At 40.6% G+C, this 15543-nt stretch overlaps 2 protein-coding genes across 2 annotated transcripts; both read right to left on the bottom strand.

Moving 5' to 3' along the window:
* Positions 1 to 753: 753 nt before the first annotated feature.
* eif2s2 (eukaryotic translation initiation factor 2, subunit 2 beta) lies at positions 754 to 7780 on the bottom strand. The gene is made up of 9 exons (XM_035159467.1): positions 7627 to 7780; positions 5579 to 5762; positions 5344 to 5444; positions 5008 to 5137; positions 4815 to 4915; positions 3102 to 3250; positions 2865 to 2921; positions 2688 to 2773; positions 754 to 2034 (listed from the first exon to the last, which is right to left on the bottom strand). Exons 1-9 carry the CDS (start codon positions 7639 to 7641, stop codon positions 1859 to 1861), a joined length of 999 nt encoding a protein of 332 aa, XP_035015358.1. The 5' UTR covers positions 7642 to 7780; the 3' UTR covers positions 754 to 1858.
* Positions 7781 to 8699: 919 nt separating this feature from the next.
* On the bottom strand, positions 8700 to 15033 carry LOC118111463 (charged multivesicular body protein 4b). Its single transcript, XM_035160093.2, has 5 exons — positions 14675 to 15033; positions 12353 to 12530; positions 12024 to 12138; positions 10749 to 10875; positions 8700 to 9991 (listed from the first exon to the last, which is right to left on the bottom strand). The coding sequence occupies exons 1-5, from the start codon at positions 14856 to 14858 to the stop codon at positions 9927 to 9929; spliced, it is 669 nt and encodes a 222-aa protein (XP_035015984.1). The 5' UTR covers positions 14859 to 15033; the 3' UTR covers positions 8700 to 9926.
* Positions 15034 to 15543: the final 510 nt, after the last annotated feature.

Raw genomic sequence — 15543 nt, 5'->3', positions numbered from 1 at the left:
AAAGGACCAGTAATGGTTGTACTTGTATATCAGGTTTTGCAAATTTGCAACCAATTTGTGGTTAATCAAATTATGTACAACACATTGATATGGATTAAACCCCTGGGCGGCCCTTGTACATCTGTCATATGGAATTGAAAAAAGTTCAAATTTCCTTTATTCTCTGCACAAGAACTTTCAAACTGAATTAAATTATTTATTGAACTAAACTTTTATAATACATTACACCAAGGACGCTGGAAGTAGGGGTTCCAATGGTGAAGGGCTGTAACTTTTCATTTTCTACTGTAACATTGAGGAGCATCAGAATCATAATCAGCTTAATTGGCCAAGTATGTGTTCACATTTAGAGTATCTGACTCTGGTTTAGCATTCCTCCCTATGTACTCGCATAGTAGTAGACCCAACATTTTTTACTTTTGAAACATTAAAAATATTTCAATATAATAATAAATCATTGTGTATTTTCTGTGTAGCCAATCTGATTCATAAAATGTGATGTAGGTTGTAAATGTAGTACGTTAAGCCCAAACCTAGAGGATCACAGGTTTTAGCGATGATAGTTGGTTAAGATATATCTAAAACAATATCAGTTGTTTAATTGCACTGTCAGTAGTTTGTTGCCTGCTGTTGTGTAAAATGCTGTTGCCCATTCAAATTAATACATAATGTATTTGATATGACGGGATTCACCAGTTGTGTTCTGTACACAAGAAACTGTAGTGTGGATGTTAAGTACAGAGAAAGCAGTAATGGAGAGAGAGAATAAGATTTTATTTTTGTAAAAACCAGGTTTTAAAAGGATTCCAGTCAGACCATATCCACTTTTTTCCAAACAAGAAGAGAAGCAGTATCGTTGGTCTGAAACTCTTCATATACTTGCTAGCCTGTGTTGAGAATTTCTTGATTCACACTTGAAAATTATGACCCGTGTTCGTTTTCAGAGACCGTCATTAGCTCAAGAAATCTGCTCTTCTTGAAAAAATGTTTTTTATTAATTTTCACATCTTTCTAATCAAATACTTAGAGTTTGACAAATTGTGTTATCCTAAACTTTTGAAGTCAAAGAAATGATCAAGTACACAGCTGTTCATCAATGATTCAAAAGCACTCAAACACACTTTATAATTTCTCTTTCTGGCTCACATACGCCTCTCTAAGTCTTCAGTGAGAAGGCGCTCTCGCTATCATCAACCCCTGCAAGTTTTACTTTGTAATTTCTATCCTGTAAAACAATCGGTGACACATCCTTCTGTATGTACTCCAGCCTGGTGACTTTGATTTTTATCTTTGATAAGCTACGGCAACAAAAAAAATCGACTCTGTAGTGGCAGTTTTGTGCTTCAGGGCCAGACCAGGCACAGAAACACAACTTTCAGTTTAACCAATGTTGAGCTTGAGCATAAAAAAGTGAACTGTTGTTGCAGAAATTACAATTTGGCTGGTTCGATGGAGAAATGTATTCATGTGTGTTTTATGCAAGGTAGGAGAAGAATGAATGCGGAAGAATACGAGTTGAATCAGGGTTTTCTTGCAGGAATCAAGAATCACAGCAAATGGGAAGAAAATAAACCTTGGAGGTGGAGGGTTTATCAGTCAGATAACAAATCAAATCCAACAGTGTATGTGGAAAAACATCATCTGCCTACAACACCTGAACCCCATGCATCAACTTCAGATACTCTCTCACTCCCTGCCTGGTCAGGCCATGACACAGCTAACAGACAGCCAAACCCTCCCGCAGTTCGATTCAGAGAGTCCTTTTAGCAAATCAAGGGGCGTCCCGTCCCAGCTCCCGCCCTTCTGTTGAGGAAAGGGGAGGCAGAGAGAGGAGCGGGGAGCCCTGTTTTGTTGGCCTTTAGTTGGCTTTGGCGCGGAGCTGCGCCCTCTTGCCTGTCACAGCCTGGAAACCGGTCTTGATGCTGGCGACTGAGCAGCGGGAGTGGCAGGTCTCACACTGCAAGAAATAGAGGCGAGTGTCTTTCTGCAGGATGGTCTCTGGGGAGCGGCAGGTGTGACACGTCACGTATTCCTCTGCAGGTGAGAACACAGTTATTAGCACTGCAGAAAACAAGAGTTCCCAATTCTTTTATTGGGGGAAAAAAAAACCATTGAACATTTCATTGACTGTCGCCCCATATAATTTCATTGTAGCTACTACTGCTGTGTCGCAGCTGCTGGTGGAGACAATCTACTGGACCGTTATGTTAGCACCATTCATGTTCTAAAATATTTACCCACCCACATTTACATACAAAAGGACGAATACCTGTATTCCCCTCTTTGAATATTCTGAACGGGGACCCAGAGTTATGATGAATGATTATGAATAAATGAATCAATCCTATTTATACGTTTATCATATAGATGAGTTACATTTACACCTTAGACATAGTTTAATGTGAAATTAGAAACATAACATCCAGATGAACCTTGTAGGAGTTTAAGTTGTAATTATAGTTTAATGATTGAATGTACGTCGCCAATTCGAACAATTTCATTAAAGAATTTTACTCCAAATAAAAAAATATTTAATATCGGAGTGTATTATTTAAACATAACATTCTTGGACCTGAAGCTGAAATCATGTGGATGGTGGATAAAACTTTGTTCATGCACACAACCAAAACATCTGTTTGGAAATCTGAACATGTTTACTGCAAATAAAAAGTTAAATTCCCACTTACTGATATATCTTCTCAACACGTTTTCTATCTGTTTCTGTTGAAATCGGCCTTTAATCACAAGCTGGTTATTTCCGTCTATAGAACCACTGTTGACAGAAGCAGATCAAACTTTCAGGGCAGTGCACACATGGGTTTGCTGTCATTTGAGAAGTCTACAGAGTAAGTACAAAGACATACCTTGTTCCAAGCTCAGCCAACAGGAAGGCGAGGAGATGTTTAGGTTGACGATGCAACCTGTGATGAAATACATGAACGGTCAGTTTGTAGATAGCAACACCAAGAGGACAGCGGGTGTGATACAAGTCATGGATCAGCTGAATTAGTTTTAGTCAAACTTTACAGGAGCATCGAAGTGAAGTGAGATCGACAGTAAGAGTGAGGGAGGTGTGTGTGTGCGAGGGGAGAGAGACTCACAGTTTGCAGATGTCTGTGAAGTTGACGAAGGAGGTTTTCTTGGTTCCCACTCGCACCACCTGAGGAGGCTTCATAACAAACTTCCTCTTCTCTCCGGCCACCATGTCTGGGTTCTTCTCCCTCATAATGTTGAAGACTCGGTTCAGGAGCTGCACACAGAGATGTCGCAAGAGTTACGCCGACTGTAGCCGACAGTATTTACACCAGGACCTTTCATGACACTTGTTGACCAAAGGTTTTTAGGACACATGTGGGGATCAGTATTCTAGAAATATTTGGACCATGTTGATGAGACAAACTGAGCCTTGGGCTACATCCATACTACTTTGTGTTAGTATTAAAACACCTCACTGTTGCTAGATTCACGTCTAATGTCCACACTTCTCTGGAGCTGAAACTGACTGTTTGTAAAAGCTGTTGACCGTCTTTTAGTTTAAAAACTCTGGGTCTGTGTTGTAGTATGGACGGCAAAGAACAGACGTTTAGCAATGATGACCCACATCCTGATCGGTGCTAATCAGTAGAAACTTAAGTGTTGCTAAGGCTTAATGTTAGTAACAGTTCCACCTCAACGTCAGTACAAGGAAATTAATCCCTGCTCATACCTTGTATGTGTTTTAGTACATTGCATGTGTGGCCTCTGCTGTTTTCTTAGTCATTGAGTTATACATGATAACTAAATGTTTCCTACATGCCACTGTTCTGTTTAATAATTTTAATTTCTTTTTATTTATTACTTGAAGGCTACAAAGTCACTGCTTTTTATATGTTCATGCGTTAAAGTAAATTGGGATATATTGTTTCGTTTTTGCCGTGGTAGTGAATTGGGAATCAAGAATTGTGAAAATGTCATGGTATCGGTATAGACTACATTTTTGGTATCGTGACATCCCTAGTGTAAATGTTACCCAAATTGTGCCAGCAAAATATTGATAGTGCAAAACTAAAAAAGTTTGCACAGATTTTTTAAAAATACAATTATTATTTCTTTAGGCTCTGTTTGGAGAATTGCCATGTTTTCAGTTTTAATTATTTGGAGATATTGGAGGATGTACACAAGAAATATTATGTTGTCATGGAGCCAGTTAGGTAATCTAACTAATTGACTTGCATAGGAAATTTGCTCCATGAAAGGTATGCAAAATGAGCTATTAGCAGTACTTGTAAAACTGCTACTGATTACTTAGGCACTAAAGAAATTGTCAAATGTGATGCATCTCTTTCTATGATATTTAAGCTTACATATGAGAATCACACTCATTGTGAAAACATGTGCATCATGTCTGAGTAATTACACAGTTTAGCTGGTAACAACAAAAAGACAGACTTCTATTTTGGAAAAAAAAAAAGAAGAAAATGTTGGACTTGTGCTTTACTTTGTGATCAGGAAGTCAGACAGAAAACATATCAAATAAATTACAGACTTGTCATTGCTCCATTCTATTCTTACCCTATGATGGTAAGAATTGAGATAACTTCCTCTGGTCTCACCTAACTTCATTCTTTGAGGCAACTTTATTTCCATTTATAAATGAACAAGCGAGAATGACGCACGACTGGATGAGAAGACTTTAAATCCGTATCACTGCATTTTCAGAAACGCGATCTTATAGTTTCGCCGAACTCAAAAAAGCTGTCCATCATGTTGGTTTGGTTGCCAGTTGATAACGGAATCTTGGTTGTGTGTGTTGTGACAGTTCACAGGTGCCCTACCTCATCATAAGTGTAGTCTCTTTCTGTGCCGGCCCAAGCTGGTCCCATGCAGGAGCTGAAGGAGACACCATCGTTGTTCTTTCCGTCGTCGTCGTCCAGAGCTACAAACACATCATACAAACATCATCACTCAAGTTTCTTTCTTCCCTTTTTAAATCTCTACATGAAAAAGGGGGAGGTGGCTTATTCTCACCATCATCCTTCTCCAGTAGTTCTCCCTCGTCAAAATCTACTTTCTTAGATTTTTTCTTTTTGGTCGGAAGCATCAGGTCCAGGTTGTCCTCTTCCGGCACCTCGGCCGGCTCTCCTTCAATTTTCAGCTCCTGGATAAGACCAAGTAAAAATGAAATTCAGCGACGAGATGACGAAGACTACGTGTTAATGTGGTTACGACATTAAAGTGGAGTGAGGAGAAAGCTACAGTAAAAGTGCAACAGGAGGTACTGATGTAAAATGATTAGAGAAACACACAAGTGATGAGGAGAGAAGAAAGAAGGATTGCAAACGTTCCAGTTTAGCGGTGACTGACCTTTAATCCCTCCTCGACTTCATTTTCAAATACTTTTTTGGGCTTCTTCTTCTTTTTCTTCTGGTTGAAGAAGTTCAGGTCGTTCAGATCATCGGATGGCTCTATAGAAGATGAAACTCAGATTAGATCCACCTTAATGCAGAGTGACATTTAAATGTATGACGTAACATCCCACTACAGCATCAAGGCCTATACATGAGCTTTCAGTGAGAACCATCTTTGTTTTCATTCAAACCTTTCTTCCTGCATTCATCTTCATCCAGATCCATCTCCTTGTCATCTCCGGCCTCTGGTTCCATCTCCTTCGCCTCCACCTCCTTAGCCTCTTCTCCGCCCCCGCCCTCTCCTCCTTCCTCATCCAGCATGAAGGGCTTCTTCTTCTTCTTCTTCTTCTTGGTCATGTTGGGATCGAAAATCATCTGAAGTGAAGAAAAATAAGAAAGAAATTGAGTTTTACGACCCCATTAGCAAGAAGACCAAATTACAGCAAACAAGGTTCTGCTGTGACTTAATTGTTTTCCCATGTTAGAAATTATTCTTTTATTTTTTAAATTGAACTGTAACTGTAAACGCCATTAGAGTTCAGCATGGTCGGCAAATTTTTCTTCCTTATCTAATGTTCCCCTTTTCCAGCTTCCGCTTTCATGTGATTGCTACAGGTTACAGGGCAATAAAGCTGTGGTTCCGGGAGTAAAATGCCATTCATTTTCTGAATACTATTTTGGTTGTCAGCCATAGTATTGTAACCATCCAATGTAGAAGTTCCACAAGCTACGAGACTGTGAAACATTATGTGCTCCTGTAGAAGCCACAGGTCTTAATGACATCAACTGTGTTTTAAGAAAAACGTTTTTGTTTGCAATCTTAAGGAGTGATACTAGAATACCCACAATCCTTGGGGGAATGGCAACATACAACACGTTCGAAAACTGTGGCTACGCCCGGATCGTTCAGCGTGACATTACGTTTACCACAGAGCAACCGTGATTTCTTTCTCACATGCTGCAGGTTTTTAAGGATGAGGAAAATGAGTTCAAGAAGAAGCACATTGGAAATCGTTGGAAAGTCACCATTCACAATGGTTTCTGGGAAGCATAGTTCCTTTACTCTACATTATTTTACTTTTGCATTTGTTTTTTACTTTGTTTTATGGCCACTATTCATATTATAGCTGGTTTTTATGAGGATTTTCTGAAACATCAATGTAGACTATGAATGGGAGATTTACTTCTGGAACCAGAGCTGTTCTAAAAGGGGGCGGTCCCAGTTACCGCAGTTGTCCTATGTACAAAAAGACCAGATGAGAGCAGAAGGGAAGAACATGTCTCCTCTTCACATATCAAGTCACCACAGCCACCTGCTGTGGGAAATGTCTTTCCAGTCAGTTTAACCCATTGTTACGTTCACAGAAGAGATAACATTAAATTTAACAGTAGTACTGTTGTTATAACTCACTGTAGTTTGACATATTATTACCGTTTTTACACCCTAAATGAAAATACTGAAAAAAACTAAGCATGAAACCCTCATTTCATTGACTAAGTTTATTTGATGGTGAGCAAAATGAGATTCTACAGTGAAATATGATGGTTGATTGAATAGCTCATTATTTTGAACTTTATCCAGTGATTATAAAGTGATGGAACAGAAACATCATGGATTCATCGATGAACCTTAAAGCACAAACAACAGTCAGTCATTCAGAACTAACGGCTGAGATCTAACGTTAAATTGTCTGATACTATGAAAAGCACCTAAATGTAATAAAACCACATAATGAGTTATAATAATGATGAACAGTCGTACAGTTGTCTCGTCACCGCTGTGTTTTAGAGAAGAGCCAGTTCAGTAGAATAGAAATTTAACCTCGTTAGCTCCCCGGCTCCTGATTGGGAAAAATCAACTGCTAGCGCAGCAGCTTACTGAACAGTAAGCTAACTATGCTAACTAGCTAGCTCCAGCCCCTCGGTGCGAGCTCCCCAGCGGCCATGACAAGGCGGATTGAAGAGCCACACTACTATCGATCATCTACTCGATGATCCCGATGGCATGGGCCGTGTTACAGTGGTGCATCGGGGGGTTTTCTCGTAGTTTGTGACCGGCTCGGGCCGCTGTTAGCTCGGCTGCTGCCATGTGAGAGCTGCGGCGCACAGGGAGGGGAGCAGCGGCGGCGAGGCCCAAAGTCATCCTCCACATCCATCTGAGCCGAGAACCCCAACACATTTACCCAGCGAGAGCGCACGGTGACGCGGGCCGCGCGGCGGACAACCCCCGGAGACTCACCTCGTCTCCTGACATGTTTGCGGGATGAAAAGAGTCTGAAATCCGGTCACTTTTTTGTCCTCCTCGATCAGACCCACACCGCTGCGCCGAAAATGTCTTGCATCAGCGCCGGAGCCGCAGTGCGCAAGCGTGACGTCGACGCAACCTGACGTGATCAGTGCGCGACGGCGCGTCTCAGTGGAGCTGCGTTCAAGAGCAACTCCGCACATCCAGAACTGTTGCTAAACAGCTACTGTGAGTTAGAGGAGGTCTGTTTTAACACGGTCCTGAGAACAGACACTTTAATGGTTCATGTCTTATGTCATGTATGTTAGCTGAATACCCTCAATTATACTGCTTCTTCCTGCTGGTGTTGTGGTTTTCTTACTAATAAACTGAATATGGAAAATAAATAAATAATAGTTCGCTTTCCTCTTCTTATAATAATAGTACTACTAATAATGATAAAAATAATAAGCCCAGTTCACATCATTCTGAGCACACCTGAACTGAACAAACAAAACTGACATGAATTAAATCAGGGAGTTTTCCTGTTCTAATGTATATTATAACTTGTGTTGCTTTATACAGAGGCTTAATTAAAAGTATCATTTATGTTTTGTATATTTATATAAAGTGTTTCTAGTCATATGTTGCAAGATTTTTTAAATAAAGTTTCACTGTCCAAAATGTTCACACTCACTGTGTTGATCTTTGGTAATTTAAATTACAACTGAAATCATTTACCAATAACTTGATTAGTCAGCAAAAAAAATCTATTGCCTATTTTGGGTGAGAATCTAATTCAGTTTCAAACTAAAATGCCAGACCTGCTCTGATACTGTGTGATTTGCTGTTTGTCTTCTTTGATCATTTTTAAGTGCTGGTCAGACAAAAGATTCAACATGAAAGCTTTACCTAGGGCTAGGAAAACCTCAACTTCAAAAGTTCAACTGATCAATCCAGAAGGCAATTGCGAGATAAATTGATAATGACATAATTTCTGTGAGCCTGAAGTGCCTGTAAAGCAACAGGTCATAAACTACACTAAATACACTGATATCACACGACGACGAAAATCCAGTACAATAAAATAATTTGAAAACTTTTAATGATTTTCGAAATCATCTGGATAAATTAACACTGAAATGCAAACATGCTTCTTCATCCTTCATTGTGTTATGTTTTTCAATTTTTTCATGTAAAAAATGTACATCATGACTTTGAAAAACTAAAGGAATTAACTCTTTCAACTCCAAAATGCTGATGTTGTAGACATTGTACTACCATTATTATTAATATTATTATTATTAATATTATTATTATTGTTTACATTATACAATTTGAAATAGAAACCTTTATGAGATGACCGAGACAGACAGAGCAGGAGGAAAGTTTTAGGTTCAACATCTCTCTCTAGCTGTGCATTGTGATGTGTGTTGTGACTTCCCACTGTTGCATGCTTCAGTTTACACAACCTCAACAGAACCTCTTGGTGACAGCAAAAATACAGTATATAAAAAGAGATACATTTGGGATATTTACAACAAATAACAAGAACCATTGGTGAGAATGTCTCTGTGGGGTGGGGGCATTGAAATGACAACAAAAGTAGGAAGGGGAGGGCAAAGCACACAACCTAATACAAAAGAAGAGGTTCAGATTCTGGCAAACACACACAGCCTCTAGCTTCTTCACCCAGCGCATGCTCAGCTGCTCTCCTTTTTTCAGTGCAGTTAACAAATAAATTAAGACAAAACAACAGGGAGTTAAATAATTTTTGTCAATAAGGAAAAAAAAGAATAAAACATCAAGTGGATTTTACCCCACAAACAGAGGTAAATATGTGAGTCAGACACAGATAAATAAAGATCAATCTTCATTCAAATTTCCACCTGTCATCCAGTGACGTTCACAACGCCACACACGACAGCTCCATTACTTCACCACTGAGCTCATAACAATAATAGCACACTTCAATATGAGCTCGGAAGGTGTTGAAATGCCTTACCCACTGCAAGGACCAGGAAATGCTAGTGTTGTATTGAAATCAAGGGCATGGAAATTGCCATGGTAAAGTGACAGAGCTTCAATATAAAAGCTGCCGAGTGGCTCATATTCATTTAACAGGAGTGCAGGGGATGGAGAAAGAGACACTACAGCATTATTTGCTTTTTTTTTTTAGTGTTACATAAAATAGACGCTATCTCTCTGCAGACACACGAAGAACACTCATCACAACATCCTATCAGTCCATTCATTTCCCCATTGTTCTTTCATCTTCCCTCTCTGATGCAGGTATGATGTGGCAGGTGCTGCGTTTACATGGCTTCCATCGCCCAGCGCTGCAGGTCCTCAAGTTCGTCCTTGTCCTCCTCTTTCTTGGCTTTAGGGGTGAAAAGACAGAAATAATGTTATGTTATGTTTTAGTTGATGTCTGTTGGATTTTAGACCCAGGAATCAACATAATGACAAAACAGAAGCTGCTTTCAGACGAGCACTGAACAGATTCTGATTCTCCAGAGGGGCTGTATGTTTGAGTGAGGGGCTCTGGACTTTTTTCTGGAATTTCTGCTGCCAGCCCCCTAGTAAAATCTCCAGGTAAGCCCCTGTGAGAAAACAGCCAGAGATTACCCAGAGGATTCACCTCAATTGAGTTGACGTGTTAATGGCGGAATACAAATGTATCAGGATGAAAAAGAGGAGCCATACACATAGAAGACGCAGACAAAATGTCTACTTGGAAAGACAATAAGATTCAAGAGCTTTTGGTGATAAGGGCTGGTGTTTATGTGCTGTACACCAAAACACAGTGCTGTTACAGCGCTGTATGCTTGCAGCGTCACCCCTCACCTGAACGCTCCAGAGATTTCTGTGTTGTTTTGAACACGCCTGAGTGGAAAATCTCCTGCTGTGTTGTTCATGTGCAAAATGCCAACTCTGGAGAAAGTCCTGACCCCATTGTATGGATATTCTCTGCAGATCATGTCATAAAACAGCTAGAACAGCATTTTATTTAATAGTGTGTTCATCAAACTTCCCACCCAACTCTAAACAAGACTAAACTAAACCATTCTTTTCACTGATAGAAAAAGATTTAGCAGTCAGGGTTGTGGAATAAAGATTCTTTTAAAGTGTCTCACCAGGTCTGGAAGGTAATGAAGTAGAAGGCACGTTTGGGAGAGGGACGTTCTCTGCTCCCCCGATCTCCAGCAGGTTATTGTCCAGCTGCTCCTGTTCCAGCTCATCCAGCTCCGCCAGCAGTTCATCCTGAGAAACACACAAACACGGCAACACTGCACATGAGGAAAAACACAAACCATTTTGTGCAACACCAAAAACATGAAGTCGATGATCCTAATAAAGAAAAGAGATAATTAAATTGAACTAGGGTTAGTTGGTATAATCTTGTGTGTCAGTAAACTTGGTGAGTTAAATGTTTCACTGAGAGTTATATTAAAATACTTAAAGTCAGTTGACAGAGAAATTAAGGAAGAACGTATTCATTATTTTCTCCCAAATCGTCCCAGGATGACTGGACACAATAATCAGCTGTGGTGAGGTCGAACTATGAATAAGACCATTCAAAATGAAGTCTACAGCCTCAGTGAGTAAAGAAACACAGAGGTCAGTCAGCAGTGTTGAGCCTGAGATGATGCTGAAAAAATCCATCCTGCAGTAACAGGACAAGAAGAATCATGACCTTTGCTGGTGAATATAATGTTTCTAGGTTTGTAATGTCAGATTGTCCTGAAGCCAAATATGACACATCAGCAGGAATTAGTTCAGAATAACAAACTGAATTTAGAATAAACCACAAAACTAGAATCTAAGTTCTGTAGTTGCATGCCTCCGCCAGCCAGTGCAGTTACAGTCTACATACATTTTGTTTACCAGACTCATGAGGTCACTGTGATATTTTAACCTTTGAAATCTAATCTAATCTTTGATTCCAAGTGACAACATTTGAAGAAATTCCCTACAGACGGACTTGAAATGTCATGTTCAAGAGGACACAAACATGTTTTGTGAGAACACCGTGATCTTGACTTTTGACCACCAAAATCTGATCCATCTATGAGTCCAAATGAACATTTATGCCAACTTTGAAAGCGTATTCCCAAGGCATTCTTAAAAAAAATTATTTATAATGCCTAAAAATGGGTTTTGCGAGGTCACACATGAGGTCATCCTGGAATCCAAGCAAATGTTTGTGCCAGATGTAAAGAAGTTCCTCATGAGTGTTTCTGATACATTATGTTCACAAGAACATGAGGTCGAGTGACTTGACATTTGACCACCAAATTCTTCTCAGTTCATTCTTGAGTCAAACTGAACATTTTTACCAAATTTATAGAAATTTCCTCAAGGTGTTCATGAAATATCGTGTTCACAAGAACAAAAAACACGTCTCTGACCTCATCAAACTCCTCCCCGAAGCCGACAGGTTTAGAGATGGTGTCAGATATTTCCTGGGCCAGCTCCTGCTGCTCCGTGATGTTCTGCATCAGGTCGTCCACTTTGTCAATGTCCCTGAGACATTAACAACAAGGAGAGGAACAAAATCTGAGTAAAGCAGAAAACACTTGACTCCCTTTTAACTGAACCTCATTTACCTGAGTGATGCATGTAGCAAGAGTGAGCAACTACTAATGTTGTCCATTTAATCTGGATCGATCAATCCGTCTGATTGATCGATCAGGGAAGTTGCGAGGAATCTGATCATTGACAGCGTGTTGGCTCTTACATGTTTTCATGGGCAGACTTGATAGCCTTTGCAGCGAAGCCCATGTTCTTGAGAACTTCAGTGTTGGTGTTGACGTTCTCCAGAGCCTCCCTCTGAAACTCGATGGTCGACAGCGTGCCGTCGATCTGAGCGAGCTGCTTCTCGTACCTCTTCTTTTTTTTCAAAGCCTGCAGGGCCGCTGAGGAGCAAGAGAGACAGAGGGGAGGTGAGAGGAGAACGAGTCACGAGGGGTAGAGACAGGTTGACAACATAAATGTGAAGTTAAACTGTGAATCATGGGGATTGTTTTGTGCTTCAACAGAAGAGTACTGTGATGGGAGCGGGTTGTTAAACGTCTGCTGCGTTAGTCAGCACCATGCTTAACGCTCTGTGACATCATAGTTTTCCACCGCTGACGGGAATCATTAACAACATACTTACACATTAATCTGACATGTTAGTCACAGCACGGACAACGAGCAGGACAATTAAATACAGATATGACGAGCATTTGAGAGATGAGGTGGAAAAGACTGAAATGTAGAAATTATTTTGCCACAGGGGACAGCGGGTCAACCACTCACCAGAATGTCAGTCCCCCCATTCCGTGTGCCGAAGTGTCCTTGGGCAAGTTACTGAACCCCAAACAGCCCATGATGGCTGTGTGTGAGTGATGTGTGATAAAGACAGTGCTGCACATAGAGCTGCACATAGATGCACTGTATGAATGTGTGTGTGAATGGGTGAATGGCAAAACTGCACTGAGCCCGCTCACACATACACAAATGTATCAGTGACGAACCTCCGCCTCCCGTTCACTTTCAATCCGTGCGAGAGAGGAAGTGAATAAAACATTTTGCTTCCTGTGGCGAGGAAAATCGCAGCGTGGCTTTGCATGGAGTTCAACTGTAGGGAAATCTAACCCACGATATTTCCTTCACACTCCTGAATGTGTGATGGAGCCGTTTTAAAGTGCTGTTGAACAGTCATCAAGTCCATTTATCTTTTACAGTGTCAGAGAGCATCATGCAGGGCTGACTTATTCTCATCATGGAGGTAGTAAATAAAGGGAATGTACCTTAAGTAATCAAAGCACAGGAAGGATTACCAACGTTGGCTGTGGTGACACTTTGACCTTTTGTTTTGAACCTTCAGGTCAAATTTCTACCCTTAATCAACACGTTCCTGCATGACAAGGTGTCTTCAAAACTAGTCCATACGCTTTGGATAATATACTCACAGTCCCAGATAATTGATCTTACTGTTTTTGACTTTGTGATCGTTAATACAGTCAGGCCTAAATGTCCACTTCTAATAGTGATACATTTAAGGGTTGCAACACTTATTTGATTATTAATCGACCACTTAATTCATCGCCAACTATTTTGATAATCAATTAACTGGTCTGAGTATTTTTTAATGACAAAAAAAAAATCTAATTTCTCTGATTTCAGCTTCTTAAATTTGATTATTTTCTGGACACTTTGCTCCTCTAATGACAGTAATGTAAATATCTTTTGGTTAGTGACATTTTAGGACCAGAAAACTAATCCACCAATCAAGAAAATAATGAAATAATCATTAATTGCAGACTTAATAATTGTGATAGTCAAACTGTAATTCAACACTTTTATTTCAGACTCTGAGAGCGTGCCTTCCTGCCCCAAATAAATCCATATCACTCTACTATATACACTGCAATCTAATGTGACTTTATGTTATCTTAATATTTTTTTGTATTCATTGGCAGCATTGTACACATCATAATTGAAATGACTCTTCCGCTAACCTTTGCTTCCTGTTACATGTTGATTAATGTCTTTGTATTTTAAAAGTTAAGCTTCATGAGTGGTTGTAAATGTGTTCTGACAGTATGAGCTGTAGGACCTGCTGCAGGCTTCACTACAGACTTCTGACCAGGGTGCAAACACGCCCACCCCCCGTCAGTGACTTTTCAGACTCCAGTACTCAACCCTTGTCCCCGTCCCTGTCAGTATCGTTATGGCCTGTCTCTCTGCAGTAGGACACCTGTCCACAGTCATGTCCACACCATTAATCCAGTGTTTTGATTGGGTTTAATGGCCACTGATCTATCACGCGAAGACGTGATGTGCAGAGACACGTTGGTAACAGAAGATTCCTGACTGAAGAAGCCGATAATCAATAATCAAATCTCACACACAGGCAATAAAACACACAACGATCTAAGGAGTTAACAGTGACTGTGATGACGATCACACTTAACTTAGCTAGCATGCTAACACTTAGCTTCGGGTTTATTGACCAGACATTTTTGATGCCACGAAGCAGAAACCAGGAGAAAACCACACGCTGCTGTCCCACCTCGTTTGTTTTTCGTGCCGTTCTTCTTGGCGATCTGCAGCTCCTGCTCGATCTTCTTCTCCAGGAATTCCTGCTTCTTCGTTAGCATCTCCTCCGTCTCTCGGAGCTTCTGGATCGCATCCTGCGGGCTGGGTCCCTTTCCCCCTTTTCCTCCTGCCCCGAATATCTTAGTCAACAACGACATGTCCGCGACGTTCAAACACACTGTTTATTAATAATGAAACTAACAAATGTGCGTAATGCCGGAGAGGACGAGGCTCAGCGGCTGGACCACACTGACACTTGTCCCAGTCTGAACCTGGAGGATTGTTGATGTTTTTCTACTTCCTGGATAAGGCCCGATGACGTAATGAGCACTGACAGCATGTGGGTGGTGCTTGTTGCGCCGACTGTCTCCACCTGCTGGGGAAGTTTTTAAGTAATAATAATAATTAAAGAGAAAACTGGGGAACATCTTCCTCCTCTCTGTCCCATCGCTTTCCTTCTTCTCCTGCTTCTTCTCCTTGTTCTCATCGGTCTTCAAGGTGAGTTCCTGAAAAGACAGAGACGACATAAGTTTCAGCATTTTCTTCTTCAAAGTCAAAACATGAAACAAACCTACAATCCATATAATTCAAATCTAAAATGATCGGATGTAACGTACCTGAAGCTCAGTGTTCTGCTGGGTCAGATATTTTACTTTTCCCTGCTCAGCAGACCACTTCTCCTCTGTCTCCATGAGCTGGTCCTGCAGAGCTTCAAATTTCACCTTCCAGTCGCTTTCCACTATCATGTTCTCCAGGGGCTGGAGCTGAAGATCGGAGCTCAGGGAGAATTTTTCTTCCACATTCACTTTCATCGTCATCTTCAGATCTTTGATCTCCTTCTCC

The sequence above is a fragment of the Hippoglossus stenolepis genome, chromosome 6, assembly GCF_022539355.2.
Source record: "Hippoglossus stenolepis isolate QCI-W04-F060 chromosome 6, HSTE1.2, whole genome shotgun sequence".
NCBI classification, from domain to species: Eukaryota; Metazoa; Chordata; class Actinopteri; order Pleuronectiformes; family Pleuronectidae; genus Hippoglossus; species Hippoglossus stenolepis.
The sequence above is the reverse complement of the archived record's forward strand: the minus strand, read 5'-3'. Positions and strand labels throughout refer to the sequence as shown.

Coding starts and splice junctions, on each gene's coding strand:
- eif2s2 (XM_035159467.1), bottom strand. Junction 5,138..5,343: donor AAGTCGAGGAGGGATTAAAG/GTCAGTCACCGC, acceptor GGTCTTATCCAG/GAGCTGAAAATTGAAGGAGA. Junction 3,251..4,814: donor GAGACTACACTTATGATGAG/GTAGGGCACCTG, acceptor CTCTGTGTGCAG/CTCCTGAACCGAGTCTTCAA.
- LOC118111463 (XM_035160093.2), bottom strand. CDS start 14,858: ATGTCGTTGTTGACTAAGATATTCGGGGCAGGAGGAAAAGGGGGAAAG. Junction 10,876..12,023: donor TCGGGGAGGAGTTTGATGAG/GTCAGAGACGTG, acceptor TGTGTTTCTCAG/GATGAACTGCTGGCGGAGCT. Junction 9,992..10,748: donor TTCATTACCTTCCAGACCTG/GTGAGACACTTT, acceptor TCACCCCTAAAG/CCAAGAAAGAGGAGGACAAG.